At 43.9% G+C, this 22,008-nt stretch overlaps 1 protein-coding gene across 1 annotated transcript in view; it reads right to left on the reverse strand.

Moving 5' to 3' along the window:
• Positions 1 to 18,806, reverse strand: part of EFNB2 (ephrin B2) — a 43,940-nt gene extending 25,134 nt beyond the window's left edge. The window contains exon 1 of the mRNA XM_074535688.1: positions 17,595 to 18,806. Within this exon, the coding sequence (XP_074391789.1) occupies positions 17,595 to 17,722 (128 nt within the window). The 5' untranslated portion in view covers positions 17,723 to 18,806. The remainder of the gene's footprint in view (positions 1 to 17,594) is intronic.
• Positions 18,807 to 22,008: the final 3,202 nt, after the last annotated feature.

Below are 22,008 nucleotides of genomic sequence, written 5' to 3' on the forward strand. Positions count from 1 at the left end.
GCTCTCCAAGTAGTCAGGACAGTGACAGCACTGGAACCATTGCTTTCTATAAAAAGCTTCTAACTTTCTGAATTTCAGCTCTAAGTATGATTTACTGCAGAACTTAAATACCAACACAGGCCCCTGGACCCCAACAAAAACCTAAGAGAAAAGCTTAGCAAGCTTCCCAACTCATTTCTGTCAGCAGTCAGATACAGAGAGACTCTTGGAGCATTTGAAAAATCCTGCTCACAATAAACAATCCTGGTGCCTGCTGTGAGAAAGCACAGAAAAGTATATTAAGTACCATATAAGCTGTATGATGAAATTCATGCACTTTCTGTCTGGCACTTTTCAATACAGATGGCATTTTTACTGTCAGCCCTAAACTGGTGCATTGTGGGCGACATTTGACATCTGTGCAAAAGCCCATGGATGTGAATCCCTCCCACATGTCCAACTAGTCATGCAGCTCATCAAATAACACCACCTTGCAGAGTTCCCAAACCTTTTTTGAAGTAATTACTGCACTTGACCAAAAAGTCACAGCGACACAGAAAGAAATTAGGAACAGAGTGGTTCATTCCCTGCTCACACCAACACTTCAATGATTTTATCTACCACACTTGAGTCTCAGCAGCAGCAGTTTCTGGCAATAATGCAACCTTACTTGTCAAAGTCTTCAAGAAGTTAAATTTGATTGTGAAATTTTATATATATTTTTTTTAAAAGTAGTTTCCGAAGAATTTCTTAAGAATTGACTTATTGTTTAGAGAAACTTAGCACATTCAACCATATTAATTACAAAGGAATTTTGCTTAATGATAACCACTCAAACTTGCCTAACCTCATAATAGGAAACTCTCTCTCATAAAAAAGTAGAACTTAACCTGCCCACACTCATTCATTGAGAATATTCTATCATTTCTTAGTATAAGAAAATTTCAGAAAATTCTGAAATTGTAAAATTACCTGCAGAAAAAATTCTTAGAGAAATAAATTCTTAAGAGATTTTGTTAATCAGTATTGAGTGATGTAACCCTATATTTTGTCAGTGTTTTTCCAACTTGTGAAACTGGACACATACATATATGTACATATACTATAAATATATATGCACACTTAGCTTTAACTATATTCTAGTAATTATAAAATAAATATGATTTTAGAAAGCATGTTAGTACTTGATGCAAGGCTTGTATATTTAACTGGAGAGGCAGTGCCAAATTTCTGTGCTTTAATAACTTACCCGAACTAACTGGTGTAGGCAGTTAGCTTTAAATTAATGTCACTAAAATAATCCTAAAAATGTGAACAATCAAGACGCTTCTTAAAATGCAGCCTGAAACCTACTGTTGGGGAATCCTACCCACTTAACTTTATGAAGTTTTAACTACGAGCCTGACTCTAAAGTTATTCATTGAAAAGTTTATTAAGGAAATATCATGAATACTAATAACACAGTATGTTAGTCCGTTACTTATAAAACTGCAAACTGAAACAGAATACAGAATTACATTCTACATCAAGTCCTTACTGTCTAAAGAATGTTTTTTAATTAGTATATGTATTAATCATCTGACTTCTGAGAAAACAACAACATTCATATTTCAAATATCACTTAGTCCACAGGAGAGATATTTAAGCAAGGCAAAAGTCCTACCAGCTTGATGCAAGCAAAGAGAATTTTCAGGAAAAGGCTAGTGATTTCAGTGAAGTAGCAGAAAAACAGTTTCCTGTTTCCCATAAATACTGCACTGCATAAAATCCGAAACCAAAGATCAGAGCTCTCTGCAAAAGTTCTACACAAAGCTCTGTCATATTTAATACCATGTACAAAAAGATGCACGTGCATATAAGGTATACACCTGGCTGTAAATGCTTTTTGTGCAGAAGCAGTGATTTTACAGGACTCATCTCTCTCGACTTTAAAAAGATTAAGTGAACATGAATTCAATGAGAATATGATCAGTAACTGCTGTGGACAGACAGAAAAACAGGCTTCATCAAAAAAAGATTAATGTGCAGTCTCTCTTAAAATGCGTACATAATTTTATGAGGAAGAAAGGCACTATACTTCTGCAAAATCTCTGCAAGAAAAAAATACCATAGTGCAACACAGCAAGATGACAGGCCGGCTTTATACACAGACTAGTAAATGAAACTTTGAGAGCAAAAAACGCATAGCATTTCATATTATTAGAATTCTTTTAAGTGAGTTTTGGAAGCTACTTTTCTTTACCAGTGCGGTCTTATTAAATCATTTCAATACTACAGGAAAGTTTTACACAACATGCTAAACAGGGATGCTTTTGAATTTAAATAAAATTGAAGAAGTTTAATCTGCGAACCTTTATTTATATGTAACATTTTTCCATGCAGTTAATGAAACAATTTATGTAAGGAATAGCTGCTGGCGTTAATGGGACTTGCAGGCTAGAAACTAAAAGGAATTCAAACAAATAAATAAACAAATATATTCACGCTCATCCCTTAAGATCTTTAATGGCAAGTACCACATTATACAAAGCCAAATTATGAAATATTATAACATGAGTTGGTAAAGCAGCAAGTCCTGTATTTCTCACTTCTACTGTAAGGAAAAAACATATGTTCAGGCTCCTCTGAAATAAACCCACAGCAAACTCACAAGTGCTTTGAAACAGTTCCCTGAAACCATAGCTGATCTCCATTCTAGGATTTGGGGTACCTTATTCTCCTCACTCTTCCTCACCTCTAAAAGAGCCCATCTCCTTTCCGACTACCTGGGCCAAATGCTTACGGTGTGCTGAAAAAGGGAATGATAAAGTTTTTATATTGTTTTAATCACAACACTGGACACAACATGTCAGTGGTGCCACCATTTCATGTGTCACAAACAGCCATGCAAATGGGCACTGTCTTGGTGCCTTTTTCTGGACCTATTCTTACGGACATCAGTTTCAGGATGTCCATTTACATCAGTAGGGCAAAAAAATGCAGTATGTTTGCAAGTGAGATCTTAATAACCAACACAAGAATGATTCTGTGGCATTATTACGTTTTCTCAAAATTTTTAGTGGACAGGGAATTAGGAACATGTATGAAATTCTAGCCATTTCATTTATCCATTCATTGCACTACCTTTAGCAAAACATTAGAGGAAAGCATTTAAAATACGAGGGATTTCTAATACGTGTAAACCAAGGATGGGCTTACAGTGCATATGCTTCTCTCCAAAGGAAATATTCTTTTGCATGGACCTGCTGGATTTGACAGTCAAATTGTACCATCACATCACAGTTCTAAAGGCACAGAGCTTCTACTGTACAGAGATACCCACAGACACCATTCATCTTCAAACACATCAGAAAATGCCCTAGCTGGTCTCCTGGATCTGTCACAAGCTTCCTTCAACAAAGGAAGGAATTCATTCCTTCTTATGACTAGTGCTGTTGCAGAAATACAGACACTTTTTTATTCCATTCAGCTTAGAATCATCCCAAGTCTAAAGGTGCCTTGCACTTGAGAGAGCACAAACCCTGCAGCCACGAGGTGGTATTTTGCAAAAACGTAACCCTTTCACCCTTCACGTATATGGAAGGTCACCTGCAACCCAGCACCAAGCACATCTTATTGGAAACACTCAAGGAGAAAATCTGCTTCCTTAAAAGCGGTGATGTGTGAGGTTACACATGTGATCTCGTTCTTCACACAAAGTAAGCAAGCCAAAGCAAATGCTGCAGACTCCCCTTCCAGGCTACCCCAGCCCTGCGCTCCAGCAGAGGCAGGTCACTGTGCAGTCCCTCTCCAGGGAACCATGTCATCTCAGGCTGGGATCATGGCATCTTGGAGTGACCACAAACGCAGGGCACCAAGAGCCCCCTTTCCCCAGCCCTCCATCCTGCCTCCAGCCACCTGGTGAGCAGCTGCCAGAAGGGTTTTGCTGTTAGGCAGCGTATCTGTTCCAAAGGGATGGGATCTCCGCGTGCCAGAGGTGGTTCAGCTTTGCTGGAAAGTTGCCCTTTCCCTTGCTGCTTTGGCTCTCACACGCAGGAAGAAAAGAGCAAAAAAATCCACGTACATAAGTAAAACATTCAAGCCAGCTAGTGTTTTACCCCTCCATACCTACTAAATCCAGAGTGCAGAAATAAATACTTGTGTTTCCCCACGTAAAAGTCGGTCATGTTTTTCCCTGCCTTAAAAAACTTATGAGAGCAAACACTTATTTGTCTTTTCCTGTGCAATGGGTTTTTTGCACAAGAATGTGAAACCTGGCTCAGAACATTTGCCACAAGGATAAGGCCTGAAATGTTGCAAAGATATGCAATCCAATCCTTTACTAAATCTAAGGATTAAAAAAAAAATATAGATTTTATATTCAGTTTTCATATATGACCTCCACATAAGGGACTATTAATAGCAATTAACTTTTTGTATTAATGCAGAAAGCCATTACTGCTCTGCTTAAAGTACTTAAAGCACCAGAGAATTCTGATCCATTTACTAAATCAATTCCTCTTACCACAAAAGAACCACTAATGTGCTTCATGACAGTCTTTTAAGTAAGGAGCAAAAAAAAAAAAAAGAATGAGTATGACCAATGTTCTATTTTAAAGTGTATTATATTAACATTTCATCAGCATTTACAGAAATATGAACCTCACAACAGTGCTGGACTTAGTCAGCTTCAGCAAATGGAATCATTGCTCACTTGCTCTGGTACAAAAGCACGGAAACACACAAGCACATGCTCCTTCTTGTTTCATTTCATTTCAACAGAAATGTGCTTTCTGTGTAGAGTTTAAAAACTGCAAGTGGCTGCAGTGGAAAGCAGCAGCCAGTCGGTATAAATGGCTTACTCTGAGAAATTTCTGAAAGAAAAAACACTCAGGAGGTGCATTGTAATTAGTTGCTCTTTCTAGTTACCTCTTGACAAATGATGCATGCGGGTCTGGATGAGAGCCCAACTCTTGACCCATGCCACCACTACACACTTCAGTACTTCAAGCAGAAACCCCTAGCCTCAGCATTCTTTTCATTTTGCTTTCTCGAGAAATGTGGCGCTAAGTAATGCACAACATGAGAATCAGAGATGATTAGCAAAGCTGGAATTCTTTCAGAAGTGCTTCATATAGCTACGTCCCCAATATATCTGAAGAAAGTTTCCTGCCTTTGATTCTTTCCAAATAGGTAGCATGTTTCAGGGCTCCATTCAAGGACAGAAGTATATGGAAATACACAGGACAAACACTACTTCCACAAGACTTAATGATACACTTTGGACACGTCTGTAAGCCTTTCAAACAGAAGATATTCTTGTGATCATTACTTAAATATGGCAATTATAAGCCTATTGAGAAATGCAACTTTTGCCACAAAAAGTACCCATAAAAATAAACATTTTTTTTGATAGCACTTTACTGCCCCCTTTTGCACTTTAACATTAGAACAGGTTTCAGTGTGAGCATACATCTGAGGAAGAGTGTGAAGATACGGGGTAAAACTACAGGGCATCATGTTTAGTCACTAATACACTCCCAGGCACTGCTTTAGGGACATCTTCCACTTGCCTACACTGCAAACAAATGAAACATTTAGCTTTCATTGTCCTTAATCTTGCATGGGAGAGATCAGTAATGGATGGTTTAAATTGCTGTCTTCCATTGCAATCTGAATGTTTATGGGTGACTGGAAAAGAGGGGGATATTGCTCATTAACACTTGTTGTCTCTAGCATAATTTTCTAAAGCAAAGATCATCTGCAACTTGAATTCGGTTTATTCATCAGGATGACAAAGGGCTTTCCAGTCTGAGGCCATGCATATGTTAGCAATGCCTGAACTAAAAGGATGGGTGTATCCTTCAGAACAAAACTTCACAAACTGGCAGGCAAGAATATTTCCATGAAAGGTGAAGACAAGAAGCCTAGACATTCAAATACCCTGCAAGCCTAGAGGCATAAACCCGTTCTGCAACTCTGCACTGCAATTACAGTCACTACAGAATCGATGTATGTCTGTGTGTGTCCACATAGATCTGCAAAAGGTAATAAATCTATAGTCTAGTGGCCAGTTATTTACAAAATACTAATTCGTTATGACAGAGCCAGAGGGGGACCCATCCTGTACCAACCCTCGGCTTCCAATTGAAAAAGTCCATGTGTTGCTGTGTACACTTACATTTAAACTTAATCCATTTTTCCTCTGTCATCCTACAATTACAATACAAGTCACAATAATATTAAATTTCAGTGCCTACAGCACTGCACAATTGAACCATTACTGTAATGAAAACTGACTCCCTTTAATATTAACACTGGTGTTTTCTCTCATTTGCTAGCCATGAAACACAGGAAGAGACCAATGTTGTTTTAATTAAAGAATTGTTGTTCAAAATATGCTACTGGGAATATTAAAGTAGCTCTTTGCTCTAATGGCAAAGATAATCAGGTATTTATATGGTTTGAATTTTGGGGGGAAAAAACCCAAAAACAACAACAACAAAAAAGAAAAAATAAAAAAAGTCTGTGCCATGAATTCAGCTCAACACAAAACCACTGCTCTACTTGACTTGTGCTCACAGAGGCAGGGTGTGCCAAACCCAAGAGATGGCACTTTATGGAAACGACGCAGAGCAGTAGTTAGCATGGAACAGAAAGTCAAACCAAACCATGTGTGTTTCTTACACAAGTCACCAGAGCCTTTGCTTTTAGAAAGCTAACAGAGAGAAGCTGGCATTTGCCAAAGAACTACTTTTTGAAAAGTGCAAACCAGATTGTTCTATTGCTGTGCTATTCTGTGCTCTTCTCTACCACTCCTGTTAGAAAAACAAACTTTTTATGTCAGCCACAATATAAGGATGTCAACCAAAGTTTGCAGTCTTCCTTCTCTTAACTACAGTTTGTTCACACCTGTACAGTCTTGTTTCAAGACATGCTCCAAGCAAAGTCTATAAAAGAGGGCGGGGACTGTCTTGTTAGTTGATGAGACATTAATAATCGGTGATTGTATCTCCAATTCAAAGACAGAATTTCATCTATTTTGCAGTTGTTAAAAAATGTATTATTGCATACCATTTGCCTGAATAAGTAAACACTGGAAGTAGAACAAATTGTTAACTCACAACTTTCAGGAAAAGTTATGCCAAATCAGTAGCAGAATTGTGTAACAAACAATCCTTTTTTGGCAAATCATTTTTATGCCAAGGAGAAAATGGCCTTGAGCATAAATCCAAATGGGAGACCTATAATCAGTCTGTACTTGCTTCTTACATTAAGCCACTTTCAAGCACAAAGATCCTATGTTCCTACATCAAGTACCAACTTTTCCAAGGTTTGACTGACGTGCAGAAGCAGAATAAAACCAGGTGGCCACAGCTAGGCACTAGTAATATCTGACCTATGAAGAAATAAGATTTTGGCCCACTACATCTGAGCCTCTGAAATGAAGCTAAACTGACAACAGAGTACTTTAAAAAATTCTGTAAACATCAAAAACGTGTATTTGACACAACTGACAATCCTGCCCCAGATAGAAGAGTCCACTGGAGGGGTTCAGCAGAAAGCTGGGGCTAACAGGAGATCCAGCCACTCAGTTTTAGCCCACTGCCCTGCCTCTACTGCAGGGAGGCTCAGACAGTGCACCCCTCACAAACCAGGCCCTCTCGTGCAGGGGGAAACCTGGGCTCTCAGGTCTCTCTCAGTGATCAGTTTGGCATTACACCAAACAGTGAGCTAAAAAATGTGTAGAAAACTCAGTTGAAGCAGGGCTACCTGTGCAGCCACACTCCAGAGGCACAGCTGATAGACCTGCATGACCTCCCAGCAGGCACAAGGGACACACTGACTACTGGGAAGCTGTATGTCTCTTTCCAAATGCAGACAGGGATGTAGCTTCTGACATTTTCTGATTTTAAAAAAGGCAACAAAGCTTTGGAGAGATCTGTATTTGTCCAACCCCAAAAAACCTCTTACACTGGCCTTGGTTCAAGACAGCTCATGCTTAATTCGTCCTGCTTCAGCAAAAATATTCAGCATTCAGCACATGCTCGACATGAGCTTTTCTGAATAAGGACAGTTGCCCAAGTCAGGCTGTAGGAGCACAGTGCAGTCCTGCTTGCCTTGGTGTCTGTCACACACTGATCCACAGAATGAAAGATTACAATACGCTCCAAATCTAGTATGTGGCTTTTGGTTTTCTTTGAAAGGTACCTGAAAACTGTCTGATGCAAAGAATGATTACACCTTTTTAATATTTTTTTTCAAGCAGTGAAGTAATCTGTATGCCAATGTGACTTTCCCTGTTCAGCTAATCTGTTCAGCTCAGAAAAACACCCTGGAAAAAGAAACCCCCCAAAAACCTGAAGGTAAAGGGTTGTGCAGTGATTAAGCTGCCAGCTTCTGAACTAAACTGAAATTAATTAAACATGAGGAAAGCAACTGAAGTGTGGACAGAGAATGCTATGGGACTGCAAATCCTCAAAAGGAGTCAAGATGTTCCCAACTCCAAATTTACACTTTCATCTAGTCAGGTATAGAAACCAACTGCTGCTCAGGCAGTAGGTAAGCAGATGGCAAGCACCAAGCAAAAATGAAACTGTGAAACGATGCACCACTGACGAGGAGTCAGAAGAAGCACAGTTATGTGTGCTTCCACCAGTGCTCACTGCATAGGTTCCTTAAACAAACTGCTTCAAACTTGGAGAACATCAAAAGCCAGATGGGTCTTCCTGAATGAATCTGCAGGCAAGGAGCCAGGATTCCCGTTTGCTGCAGAAATAGGCCTGGACTTGATTTGAGTCTTCTTAGCTCTGACAGGCTGGAGTCTGGCAGAACTCCCAATCCAAAATAAAACAGCATTCAAGTGAGACTGGGTTTTAACTAACAATAATAATAATAATGATAATAAAATTTCAAATCACCCTTACTAGCTTTAAAACATATTTCTCTTTACAGTGCAGCGTTCACCTTCCCCATTGCTGTTCTCTGGTTTGGGTATATAAATAAAAGCCCTATTCAAACAGAAGCTAAGAAAACAGTGAGAAGCAATTTGCAGCATCACAAATTTTTCAGCCTAACATAATTTCACCATCTAACCTATCCTGCTGTGTAAAATGAGCCAAATAATTTCTTGTTTTCTGTTGACACATATAAAACTTGACTTTCCTCTAAAGCATACAAAGCTCTGATCCTACCAAACAAATTTTGTAAATCCTATTTTAGCAATCACTCATGAGACATTTTTAAAAGAACACTACAGGTAGGAAACCCATCTTATAGTTATGTGTATGTCATGCATCAGGAATGATTCACCTAGCAACACAATCCTCTACCAACCTTTATCTTTTTTGGCTTGGAACTTATGTTTAAAACCAGAAGAAAGCACAGACTATTACATCAAAGTTTAAATCAGCTGCATTATAATTATCACGCTGATACCTCAATGAACACTGGGTGTTGGCTGGCCAGGATTGCCAAAAAAGATAGAGGTCCTGCCCTTATTTGCTGTCTTTGACAATGTATAATCACATCAAAGGAAAGTTCTCTGCATCACAGCTAACACAAAAAAAAAATCATCTGTACATTCTCTTTCCTGGAGTAAAATTAAAGAATTTTCTCATAACAAGAAAGTTTAAATTTTGCCTATAATGAAAAATAGTTATAATGTAAAGCCCTTTCAGGCTTGCAGGACTTGCAGTACTCACTGAAGTCACTGGAGGCATTTTCATGAAGTTGAACGACCACTAGATATGCTAAGATTAAACCTGAATTTACAAAAATGATAACAACAAAAAAAACCACCCAACCCAGATAATTCAAAATTACACTGAAGACAGCTCAAGTTTAGGAAATTTATGTGCTCATGTTTTATCTTTTTTGGGTCTTAAGTCTCTCTGGGGGGTGGAGAAGCAATGCAAAACTGGTTTTTGTCCTGCCCTTTTGTTTTCATACCTGGCTTCCAGAAACATACTGAGCTCAATGTACGTGTTTTCTCAAAGCCTGTCCATGCTTCAGTGTTGGGGGTTTTTTTCCCCGTTTAGGGAACAGGAGTGAAAAGTGACAACATCTCTGTTTTAAATACACCTTCGAGCTTCTATCAGTGAAAACTCCTTAAGGTGAGGGGGACCTGGAGGGGAAAGACTCTGGATGCAGGGAGAGCTGGGGTCCACTGTCCAGGATGCTCTTCGTAGATGATTCTCCATCTCTCTCTGTGCCCTGCCAAACCTGTCCTGCCTTATCTGGGACATTTCTGAAATGTGACATGACAGGCAGGTTCGAAAGCTAAACTTTGGATAATGGTGGGCAAACAAAGGACATCGGTTTTTGCATTATTTCTTTAATTACTTTAACCCTTGTTCGAACAGAAAGCATAAGGCCAGAGTAATTCAGCTTCCCCTTTTGTCATTTGCCTGCCATAAATATGTACCAGTCTGCATTTGAAAAGCTGAAGGAGGCTGCAAGCTTGCTGGACATTTATCATGCTCTGTTCCCTGTTAACAAGCAAATACTTTAGTTGAATGGCCCATTAGCAATCATTGTCAAATGCAGAATGCAAGGTGCTTGAATGTGACCGGCCTGTAAATTAGATGAGGTTGCCCCTGTGCTTTGGAGAATTTCAGCAAATGAATTGGATCTTTTGCTATAGATTTGTGAAGGTTAAGTTTCAACACAGGAAACCCATCTGAGCACTTCAGGTCCTCTGAATTCTGCCAATCCGTTCGGCTCCCTATATGCACTTGTTTATTTTTCATTTGTTAAATCACATCAGCAGCTTGACAGTTTGGGGTCTGGAGTCCCCTTTTCAGTCAGAATCGTGGAGATTTCCAGCATACTATTGGATAGGGGAAGAATGATAAAGTCAAGCATGTAATTAACATCTTCATATAAAAAACCCTGGAATAATCAAACAAAGAAAAAAAAAACCCAAACCAAATCCACTTTAAAAGTGTCCAAGCCACTGCCAAACAAACAGCATGAATTCCATTTTGCCGAGCTCATCCCAGACTCCTTCCCAGTAAAGAAAGACACAACTGTTATTGTAGGCTTCGGTGTTTTTTCCCCTTGTGTCTAGACTGCGCTTAACAAATGCAGAGTGCTTTCTTCTCCCCCCTTCGCAGACAAATGAACAGGCAATAAAGTAGATATTTCTCATTTGAATCGTACCCCTGATTTGCAATGTAATGCTGACTTTAAGTTGTGGGCGTTAAGGGTTGTCAGTTGGGTAGAAAAGCAAGTATTAACTATTTAAAAGCTCTTTAAGAGAAAAAGCAAGAAAAACCACATCCAAGTAGCTGCGCTAGGAGAGGTATATCACTACCTTTACAGCTGCAGATCACTTAAAATAAATGATTATACAATAGCTATATTGTCTGCCGGCTAAACTCAAGGGGCTGACAGCAAACTACTCATCCCAGTGATTGTAAGTTGGCTGGGGAGGAGGGGAGGCAGATGCTTATCTCATTCATTTCTAGATTTCAGCCAGCCTTTCGGAAATAAACACCACCTAGAGACTGAGCCAGAAACATTAGGTTATCTGCAGCTTGACTGGTAAATAGGAATGTATGCTGGTTTGTTTGTGGTTGTTCGGTTTTTTGTTTTTCAGGGTTTTTTTTCTTTTATATTATTGCAGGATAGGAAACACAAGAGATGCTAAAGTATCACCTGGCCTAGGCACAGACAATGCAGCATGTTTATCTTTGCTGCTCCCATGGAGTGTGAGATGGAGACCACAAACTAAAACACAGCTGAAATCAAAAGCTCTCTGTTTTCCTTCCAGATAACCCCAATACCAGCTCTCCCCTCTGTTCTCTGTGCCTTGCCAGCATGCTCCTGCCCGAAGCCCAAATAGATTAAGGCAACAAATCCCAAGTGCAGCCAATTCTTCAGAAAGGCTGCTGCTAGGGCAGGAGTTAAAAATGAGAATCTTCCACACCTGACAATTGCAGCCATCTCAAGTTTTAATCGGCCCCCATCTCGGCAAAAAGCAGTAAATGAAATCTACCTTTACCATATTATACACCACCAATGAGCAAGAACTGAGCAGCTTTTCTTCACCGCTCCAACCACCCCAAGCCACAAGTAGGCCTTTCATAGTTCCTAATCCCGGCCCCCAAGTTTTGTGCGGTTTTCACATAATACCTTACAGCCCGGAGCAAGGCCCTTAGTTTATAACACCCCTTTCAGAGACGTGTCATTTCTAACATCAAGCTAATCTATATGTTGCCATGGCATCACCCTTTATCTGCCTTTACATCTTATGAACTGCATGGATTTACCACATTATTTTTATCTGAAAGACAGAAAATGGTGGTTTTATTGCCATACAATCAGATTACTGCTGCTAGTTTCTCTATGCCTTTTTACCATACTTCAATCAAAAGGGATCAGTTTCTTTATACTCTGCCCTTGATTTACATTACATCTGTAAAGACCTAGTCTGGGTTGTAATCCCCTTATTAACTATGACCAGGGTTGATTTGCCTAAAAATAAAAGCAAATTGTGTCAGACCTTTTCACTTTGTTTTTGATTCGGAACTACAAAATGGATTACTAAAGAAATCTTCAGAGTTCACACGGCTGGTATAGTACTGAATTTAAAATGAGAATTAAACAAGTTAAACATGGGAGCTGTGTCAACGGTTTACATTTTCCATCATGGGAGAAAGGCTGAACTGCATTTGTCTTTGTGCTCTCTGGCTTTAAGGAGACAATGAAGCCACAGGAGATTTTTCCAAGCCCTTCTAACACTGTCCATTTGCCATCCTCCCTTCCTCTGCTTTTTCATGCAACTCCCCCACAAACTCTTCTCCCTTGCTGCTCCCTTCCCAACCCCCCCACAAAAACTTCCCCTCCTTCAAGACAACAGTTAAAAGTCCACGTACTGTGTCACTCAGTATTTTAATCAAAATATTTCAAACAGTTTAACATTCCTATGTAAGTTTCCACAACGCCTCACAAAGAATGAGCTCATAAGCAAATCCATGTAGATGTATGATAAATGACCAGAAAAACAGGTTTCTTTATGTCAGAAGCCAAGGCAGACAGACATTAGGCACACATGAATAACATTTTAATCACTATTTTTTTTCTCAGAAGAACACTTTCTTCTCATTTGCAACAAGCAATTTCAAGTACTGCAGGTTTGCACGATGCATGAAGACCAGATCATAAAGAAAAAAAGGTCCCCAAAGGAGGCCTGCCTGTGGCTGCTGCGCAGGCTGAAAGGCCTGTCTATGCCAGCGTGCCAGAGCAGCCACCGCAGCTCCTCATTTCCCATGCCAGCAACCTTGGCCGAATTTGAGAGGATCCAGAGTGTCACACCTCAAGCAATGTGATCGCCTTACAATAAAACACGTAAGAGGGAAGAAAAAAAAAAAGAGGGAAGCAAAAAAAACCCCAGAGGATGGCATTCTCATGTGTGTGGGAAGAGGGAGAACTTAAGTGATTTTAGCATGACTTTTAGTCACAGCCTTTCTAAAGGCAATTACTTCATTAAACCAAGTGAAATAACGTAGCACAGCTTACAGATAACATGCTTTAACATAATTACTATAAATAATATAGCAATTATATTCTACCTATGAAAGGCTGGGGAAAATAACCAGCTCAAGAAATCGGCCTTCAGTTTATTCTGAAATCATTTCACTAATTCACCTGTGCTTCAGAGACCTGGCTACAAATGCCAGAACTATCAAATGGACTGACTGGGAGCCACCACTTGCTCCATCTATTAGCACGCCAAGTGTCAACAGCTATGTTTTGGGTACAATTTAGGAGCATGTGTTTAAACAATTTTAACCTTCCACTCCTGTTTCTTCAGCCTGAAGTTGTAATTGCATAGGTTAGAAAGTGTAGTCCCATAGCACAGGACCCCCAAATAAATTCCTGTCTAGCTGAGAGCCTCCCAAACATGTTGTGTGATATCGTTTTAGCAAGCTCTTTGTGCTCTGGCTGGCTTGCCTGTCCTGTGAAACAAGGGCTGTCCACTACCTACAGTTTATCATCCTGACAAAATGTGAGGAATGTGGATGTGAAAGCACTAACAATTCCACCCCTGGTGCTTTCTCCTTTTTTTCCCCTCTGTATTAAAACCGACAAGATTAACCCAAATGCAAACTGCAGAGCATAGTTCAAGGGGCTATTCAATCGGTAGTGAATGTGCATTTGTTTACCTACAAAAATAAGAATTTCAGATACAATGAGAAGCAGACTAGTCTATACGCTACTGAATAGAACATTTAGCAGGGTCATCAATTGTAGTTTATTTTATCAGTTTCTGACATGTTAGCATTCATTCAGAGGCAGGCTGTGAAATATCCCATATATAACTGGTTATCAGAGGGAGAGAAAAACAGCTATATAATCTAACTTAATCAGTGTCAAAGGCACCACTTATGAGGATAACCTTCCACATGTCACTAAGGAGACCCGGCTTGATCGCTGGCCTATAGCACACAGGGAAACAGTGACACTTAGACATAAGCGATGCTTTTTTGAATGAGATTTCTCTACTGCTTCACTGAAAGGTGCCCCATAACATTTCTCGTGGTCCTGCATGTCAAAGGCAGTGCAGAGCCCTTGTGAGGTGAAATTGAGGTAATCCATGCTATCTGCATACATTGCTTGTCTTGGCAGAAACAACACAGGCAGAAATTCTCCCACTAAAAGGTGTCAACAGGAGTTAAACCTAGAGTTATTTTTTCTCTGTGTTTTCAAGATCAGATGATCTAAAAGTTCTTCAGATGATAAGTCTTTAAAGTATGCCAAGACCATCTAAAACAACGAAGCAATATAATCACAGGTATAATTATTTTATGGAGGTCACTTCAATCTCATGATTTGGTCAAGGCAATAAAGCAGATCTCTAAAAAGATAAGGGGGGACCAGGGAGGGGAGCTGTGTTCCAACAGCTACTGCATGCTCTCCATTCCAGCCACCTGCTAGAAATTATAACCCTTAGACTTCAGTGCAAAACGCTCACTTTCAGTTTATACGCTCACCTTAACCTAAAATTCATTATTTCATACTTTATATTAACCTAACAACTTCTCCTATTTTAACTGCCTACCTGTTCAGCAGATTTTTGCCTTGAGACATTCAATAGAGTTAAATGCACAGCTCCTCTGAATAAATTAACCAGCATCAAAGATAGTTATTATTTCAAATCTAGAAAGGAGCTTTATTATTATACCATGCCAAGATCTATTCAACAGCTTTACTTCCCAAGCTAACAATCAGCTTGAATCCAGAGCGAGGACAGCCTTCTCTAAGGAGAAATTATTCAGGATCCTTCAGGCAAACAAGTGTGAGAAGAATTAGTAAGAAATTCTGCTGGGAGAGGTAGAGCTGCCTCACCAGTGTCAGGAATGCATTTGCAAGCCTCCTCAAACTCCAGGCCTCCAAGAGGCCTATAAATCACTAGCCCCAGCAATTGAAAAGACTAATTTTAATAGTGTACTTCTTCACTGTGGTGATTAAGCCTCAATGAATCACTCAAGAAAATTCAATTACATCAGCAACACAACCTATTTTTAAGCGTGCATTTAAGTTGAAAAAGTAATTAGATATTATCATTAGATCTACCATTAACAACATTCAAACCTTTTTTGTAATCAAACAGTTTAGAATTAACTAAATGGAAACACAAATCGTGTTTGACAAAAGAAGCATATCCCCAGGCTCCGTGAGATGGGCTGAATTCAGCTGCTCGGATGCTTTCGTTTCACTGATGGCTAATAGAAGCGATCAAGGCAAGTTAAAAAAGAAGCGAAAGCAGGTTGGGGCTGGCAGAGGAGAGCCCCGAGCAGCCGGCTCTTCTGCTTTGGAAGAGTGACCTCTGTAGGCACAAACCCAGCGAGGCCTGCCATGCAAAAGCATTCCCCTTCCTCCTAGGCCGAGCCAAGGCTGTTTTCCACCAGCACAGCAGGCCCACTCCTGCAATGCAACCCCGGCTCTCAGCCTTTGCCTTTCGAGAGCCTAAACAGCCTTATAAAGCCCGCTTTATAACCGGCCCGGCCGCTTCGTCCTCCCCAGTGACGCCGTGCCTTTCTTAAGCCAAAGAAAGGCTTCAGCTGTGCAACATCATGCAAGCGCTGAGCCAGTGACTGGAGGTAAATTTTAACAGGCTTCCCACCTGATGCATATACAAAATAAGTATTTGTCAATCAATATTACAAATAAAGACTCTGAATTGAGGAATTGAGCAGCAGTCCAGCGCGCTCCTGCCAGTTTTGGTGGGTTTTTTTTTTTGTTTTTTTGTTTTTTTTTTGTTGTTGTTTTTTTTTTTTAGTTCTTTTTCTCTAAGAAAGATTAGGAAACTTCTCGGTAAAGAGAAACAGAGCAAGTATTAAAAAATAATACAGGCAGAAATCTATAGCGATTTTTTTCATTTAGAGAAAGCAACAGTAGATGATGACTGTAAGTCAAGGTAACTTGGTAAACTTGAGATGCTACTCCTAATTCAAACTTTGAAATCTTCACCAAACTCCTAGAGATCCTGCCACCTGTGCAGGATTAATCTCTGATCCAGGAAATACTCCATTCATACTTGTCTCATCACCACCTAACATTTCCTCTACAAACTCCCCCGGGAAAACAAGACATGTACTTACTGGAGTTAATGGGAAACGCTAAATTCAATTAACACATTACATATGATTTAATTGTAACATATATAACTGAAGATGGAGCATGCATCCATGCACCCATTTCTGCTTTAAAATTCCCTTAACTCATTAGAGTTCTACTTCTTCCTATCGTGATTTTGGTTCTCTAAACTAGTGATTCTAATCACAAAAGTTCAGAGGCTCTCACAAGTGAACAAAGCCAACTTCCATTTTGTACGTTAAAAATCCAAGGAGACAAAAGAGAAGTAGCTTTACATCACTGCCTGAGACTTTTCTTTAGAACAGCCCACTTTTCAAAAAGTTCCTCTTTCTAACAGCAATAATTTTGTGAGTTTAAGTAAAGAGGGATTTTTTTTTTAAGATAACGCATCTCTTTTAAGAGTGAGCTTTAAAAGTGAGGTCCTGGGAAGGCATGTACATTTTCGCTTGGGTTTGTTAATGAAGAGTGACACTATATGGTTGTGTGATGGGTAATGCTTAGTTCATTACTCACTGACATGTGCCTTGATACCATCAACTCCACAACCAAATTTAGCCCTGTTATAAGCAGATGTAACTTCGCTGGAGTCAATGGGATGAGTTTGCATCTGCAGACGGAGAAGTTGGAGAGTATCACCCTTTCCTGGCAACTCAGCGCAGCCCGGCTCCTCCGCTGCTCCAGCCCGGGCGAGCCCGGACTTTGCCCCCAGATTTTATCCTGCTACCGCCGCACCACTCCCCGGTCCGCCGCCCCGGTCCTCCCTCATCGCTTCCGAGACCCTCCCGCCAGGGGCAGGGGGCGACGGGGCAGCTCCGCCGTCACACGAAGCACCGGCCCCGGGAAGAGCCGGATCCCGCTGCCGGCCAGGCCGGAGCCCCCGCCGCCGCCGCTCACCGCTAGCGCACTCCGCCCGTCCCCGTGTCTGCCGGCGGCCGCGGCCGACCTGCGGCACCGTCCCGTCCCTCCCCCGCGCACGGAGGACAGCGCCGGTCCCCGGGGAGACGGCGGGCGGGAGCGGGATGGAAACTTACTTGGGGTTAGAGGAATTCCAATATATGGGGTCTAAAACGATGGACCGCGCCAGTGCAGTTCTGCATAAAACCATCACGGCTCCCCAGCAGTACTTCCAGGCGGAGGCATCTCGCCTCCGCGCTGCCATGGTCGCAGGCGGCACCGAGTCCCTCCCCGGAGCCTCGCCAACTCCGCCGTGCGCCTTCCCACGCACCTGAGCAGCAACAGCAGGGTGGGTGCCCGGTATCCCAACAGCCGGGATGATTGATAGGAAAAAAAGAATAATCAAAAAAAATTAAATAAAAATCAGTAAGGGTCGACGATGCACTTGGCGAGAACTGCAAGCAGATCTACTGAGTCATGTATGCCACTCGCATGTAGGAATATCTCCTGTGAGGTCAGATCCAAGCTACCTCCGAAGTAACAGCAATAGCAAAAAAATAAAAAAAATAAAAAAAAGCAAACGCCTTAGTCCTTCCTCTTAGTGGGGGTCTCCCGGCTGCCTTGGAAGATGCCACGCAAACTGCCAACTCCCATTTGGATCCAGAGCGCCATACGCGTTCACAGTGTCTAAGGCCCGCGTGAAAAGGAGTAAAACAAAAAATAAATTAAAAAGAGGTAAAATAAAGGGTGGCGGGAGAAATAAAAGGGTCGGGGGGAAAAGGACACAGCTTCGGCGGGCGGCTCCTCCTGTATGTCTCTTACTGCTCCCTGCAGTTTGCAATCCGCACGGGCACCAGCTCGGGCTGTTTCGGGCAGCTCGGAAGCAACCGCGAGTCAATAAATCCACTCCGAGTCAGCTCCCCCAGTCCCGGGGAGGCGCATCCGCAGGGCTCCGGCTTCCCCGAGGGGCACTGCTGTCCTTGTCGCCGGCAAAGACCACGGAGCGGAGCAAGGAAAGAAACAGGGACGGACAATAATGATTACGAAAATAAAAAATAAAATAAACCAAAACGGGGGGGCGGGGGGGTCGCAGCGTCAAATCGTCCCTCTCCCGTTGCGCGACCTGCAGTGCGCGCCGCGGCGGCTGACTGAGCAAGAGGAACGCCGGGCGCGGGACTTGCACCGACGCGCAACCCACCGCGGAGGAGAAGGAATGGAGCGAGGGAAGAGAAGCGGCGCCAGCCACTGTCGTTCCCAGCGCGGCGCTTCCAACCCCCGATGCCGCCGCAGCGAGTCCCCGGCGCAGGAGCGCGGCCGGCGGCAGTGCGCTGCCGTAGCCATATAAGCGCGGCCCCGCTGCCCCGCCGCCGCCGCTCATAGGGCCGCCGGCGGGCCGCCGCGCTGGTTGGGCGCCGCGCCTGTCACTTACCGCCGAGCGGCGGGCGGGGCCGCGCCGAGCCCGGCCGAGCGGGCCGGCAGGTAACACCCCCCGGCCCCGCCGCGCCGCGGGCGGCTGCTGCCCGCCGTGCGGGGAGAGTCCACTCGCTCTGACTCACAGCGGGGCTGTGCGGGGGGCGCGGCAGGCCCAGATGGAGCGAAATCAGGGGAAAATAAAAGAAATAAGCACTAAACCCCAGCCTTTGCTAAAATTGTTTCCCAAGTACGCTGCCGTTCAAAGAGCGAGATCACCGGCATGGCCGGGAGGCGCGGGGCTCCCTCTCACCCTGCCCGCCGCTGCGAGCGCAGCCCCCCGGGGGAGCGCGGCTGCAGGCGCTGCGCGGCAGCGGCCACCTCCGCGCCGCGGCGCGGGAAAGGGCCGGGCCGTGTTTCCACTGGCGCGGAGCTCCGCGCACAACTTTCTGCGGGTTCCTTGCCGGGATGGAGGCCCAGGGGTGCTTCCGCGCTAGGTTCCCACCGGCCCTTCCCACGGCTTCTGTGAGTTTTCTAAGTTTATCTGGTTGCGCGGCAATTAGTCACGGACCGTCTGAATTAAAGAAGAGTCGAATATGAAGAGTCCTTCAGAGGGATGCAGAACGGCGGGCAATGAGGGGCTCCGGGGCCGGCCGCGGATTCCCTCGCCTTTCTCTGGCGATTGCTCAGAGACTTTCTTCCCCTCTAGATTTTCGTGGGGAAGGGGTTCGGACACAGTTCATTTCCAAACGCCGCGTTTCCCAACGACACGGCACCTTGCCCCTTTATTTCATTCTATCATTAATTTCTGGCCAGAGGGAGCTACCTGCGGGCAGCACTGGAGATGCTTTCCCCGCGGCCTCGCAGGTCCCCCGGGAGGCGCGGAGGGCGCCGGGGGGTTGCGGGTGCTCCCGACGCCGCGCTCCGAGCCCGACACGCCGCGGCTGCCGCGGCGCTTGCACGGGGCCACAGCGCCCACTAGCGGCCGGCGCTGCCCTCCGTCGGGGGAGCGCTGCCCCGCGGCTGTCCCCCGCCCGCTTCCTGCCCGCTCCGGCGCCCACGCCGTTCCACCGGCAAAAGCCAAGCGGGGCGGCAGTACCGCTGCCCCGGGAGGTGGTACCGGGCTGGGGAGGCGGCCCACGCGAGGGGTCTGCGACAAGAGCTGTACCGAGGCTAAACAGGGGTGGTGTAAATGGCATAGTCGCTCCTGTGAAATCAAGGGGGTTACCGAATTTCTTCCAGTAGGGATTGCTTGCCAAAATAGTATCTGCAGAAAGGATTAAAAGTTAAATCCCAGTAAATTGCCGCGCTCTTTTCTGCCATTTCCCTACCTATTAGTCGAGGCATGCAAAGAACATCCTACCAAAAACCCTAGTAAGGAGCCAATTTTGCATAATTTTATTCCTGAAGAAATATGTGTATTCGCTTAAAATTCGGCTTCGTGATGGTACTCGTCCGACTTTTAGACGAACGCCAAGAAGCTCTTATAAGGAAAATAATTGGCACTGTAATTTATTTCCCGGATAAATTTTGGAACCCAGCGTTCTCTTTCGACCCCTTTTGAACTAAACGGGCGTTTCAGCCTGGCAGAGCCCGCTCCTCCCGCTCGCAGCACAGAGGAAAGAAGTTGGAAGCGGGCTCGAAGCCCCATAGATTTTGAGTTGTGTTCGGTAGTTCTCTAATGAAATCTACCACTCAAGAAAACAAGGAAATCAGTTTGCTTTTCACACAAAACATCGAATACGTTTTAAGTAAACTGCTTAATTAAATTTAATTTGCAGCGAGGAAAGAATTGCAGATCCGGCGACGCAATTTCGTGGAAAAGGATCTGATTCCCGGGACGGAAACTTAGCACTCAAGTGGGAGCTTAGGTATCTATGCACACTGAGGGGCATCAAAGGAGAACTTCACCAGCGAGGGGAGGAAAGTACTTAATTATTAAACTTTTAAACAAATGTGTGGTGTATAGCCGGTCGTGAGGCAATGTAAACACGGAGCCTGATAAATGCTTCCAGCAACAGAGACGTGTAAAATAGGTCTACCTCAATTTCGTGATGCTGCTGCTTCTGTTTGTTTAGAAGCAAAAGGTTACGAGCGGTGTTTTGTAGAAGTGGTGAGTAAACTGTGACCTCTAACTCTTCGTATCCTTGCTTTAAGTAAACCAGAGGAAATGAAGAGCCCTGGTATTGTCTGAAAATATCCTCTCGTAGCTAAATATATCACACGGCTCCTATTGTCCAGTGCCTAATCATTTTTACGCAAATACAGCTGTTTTACTCTACTGTCCAGCATCCTACCGATGCACACTGTAAGAGTATAAAAATCCAAGTTAATATTTTTTTTTTTCAGTAAAAACTAAGACAAAACTGGGCGCTTGCTTCCGAGATAACCTAATCAACAAAGATTAAGATATCCACAGAAACGCGGGCTCGGTGGCTACTTTGCTCGGGTCACCCTTTTTGGCCGAGGATCCGCTCCCTGCGGTTGGGTCGGGCCGCAGGGCCCTTCCAGAGCCGCGGAGTTATCGACGGCTCTGAGCAGGGCCGGGCCGGGCCGGGTCAGGAGGCGGGGGCCGGGGCCGGGCGGGGCAGGCGGCGCTCGGAGGGGCTGCGGCGGCGCGGAGCCCCTGGGCAGCCGCGCTGCGACCGCAATCCTTCCCCGTTCCCGACCCCTGCGCCCGCTGCATCGGCCTCCAGCCTTTGCGAGAAGCGCCTCGGACACGGGAGAAACGTGAGAGGGGACTGGGGTTTCAAAGCAAAAAAGCCGACAAGTGCTCGGAAGTTAGAAATCGGCTTCGGCCGCCGCTTCTCTGGGGCTGTTTCAGGAGGAGGTCCCGGCAGACATTTCGGGTTTCGCAAGGAGCGCGGTTTCCTGACAGACGAGCGCGCAGGGAGCAGGCAGCGGGGGGAAATCCTGCCGCCGCCCCACGGCGCCCGGGCGGCCCGGCTCGGCGGACGGGCATGGATGCACTAATGGACGGATGGAGGATGAGCGCTGCCAGCGAGCAAGTGAGACCTGCCTATCCCGTGCCTTCACTGAAAATCTGGGACTTTGCTGTTTGTGCCGGTTAAACCTCTATTCCTGTACCTCACACTAGCTTAAAAGATAAAAAATAAAATTCTGTTCATCACTGAATAACCT

The sequence above is a fragment of the Zonotrichia albicollis genome, chromosome 2 (assembly GCF_047830755.1).
Source record: "Zonotrichia albicollis isolate bZonAlb1 chromosome 2, bZonAlb1.hap1, whole genome shotgun sequence".
NCBI lineage: Eukaryota > Metazoa > Chordata > Aves > Passeriformes > Passerellidae > Zonotrichia > Zonotrichia albicollis.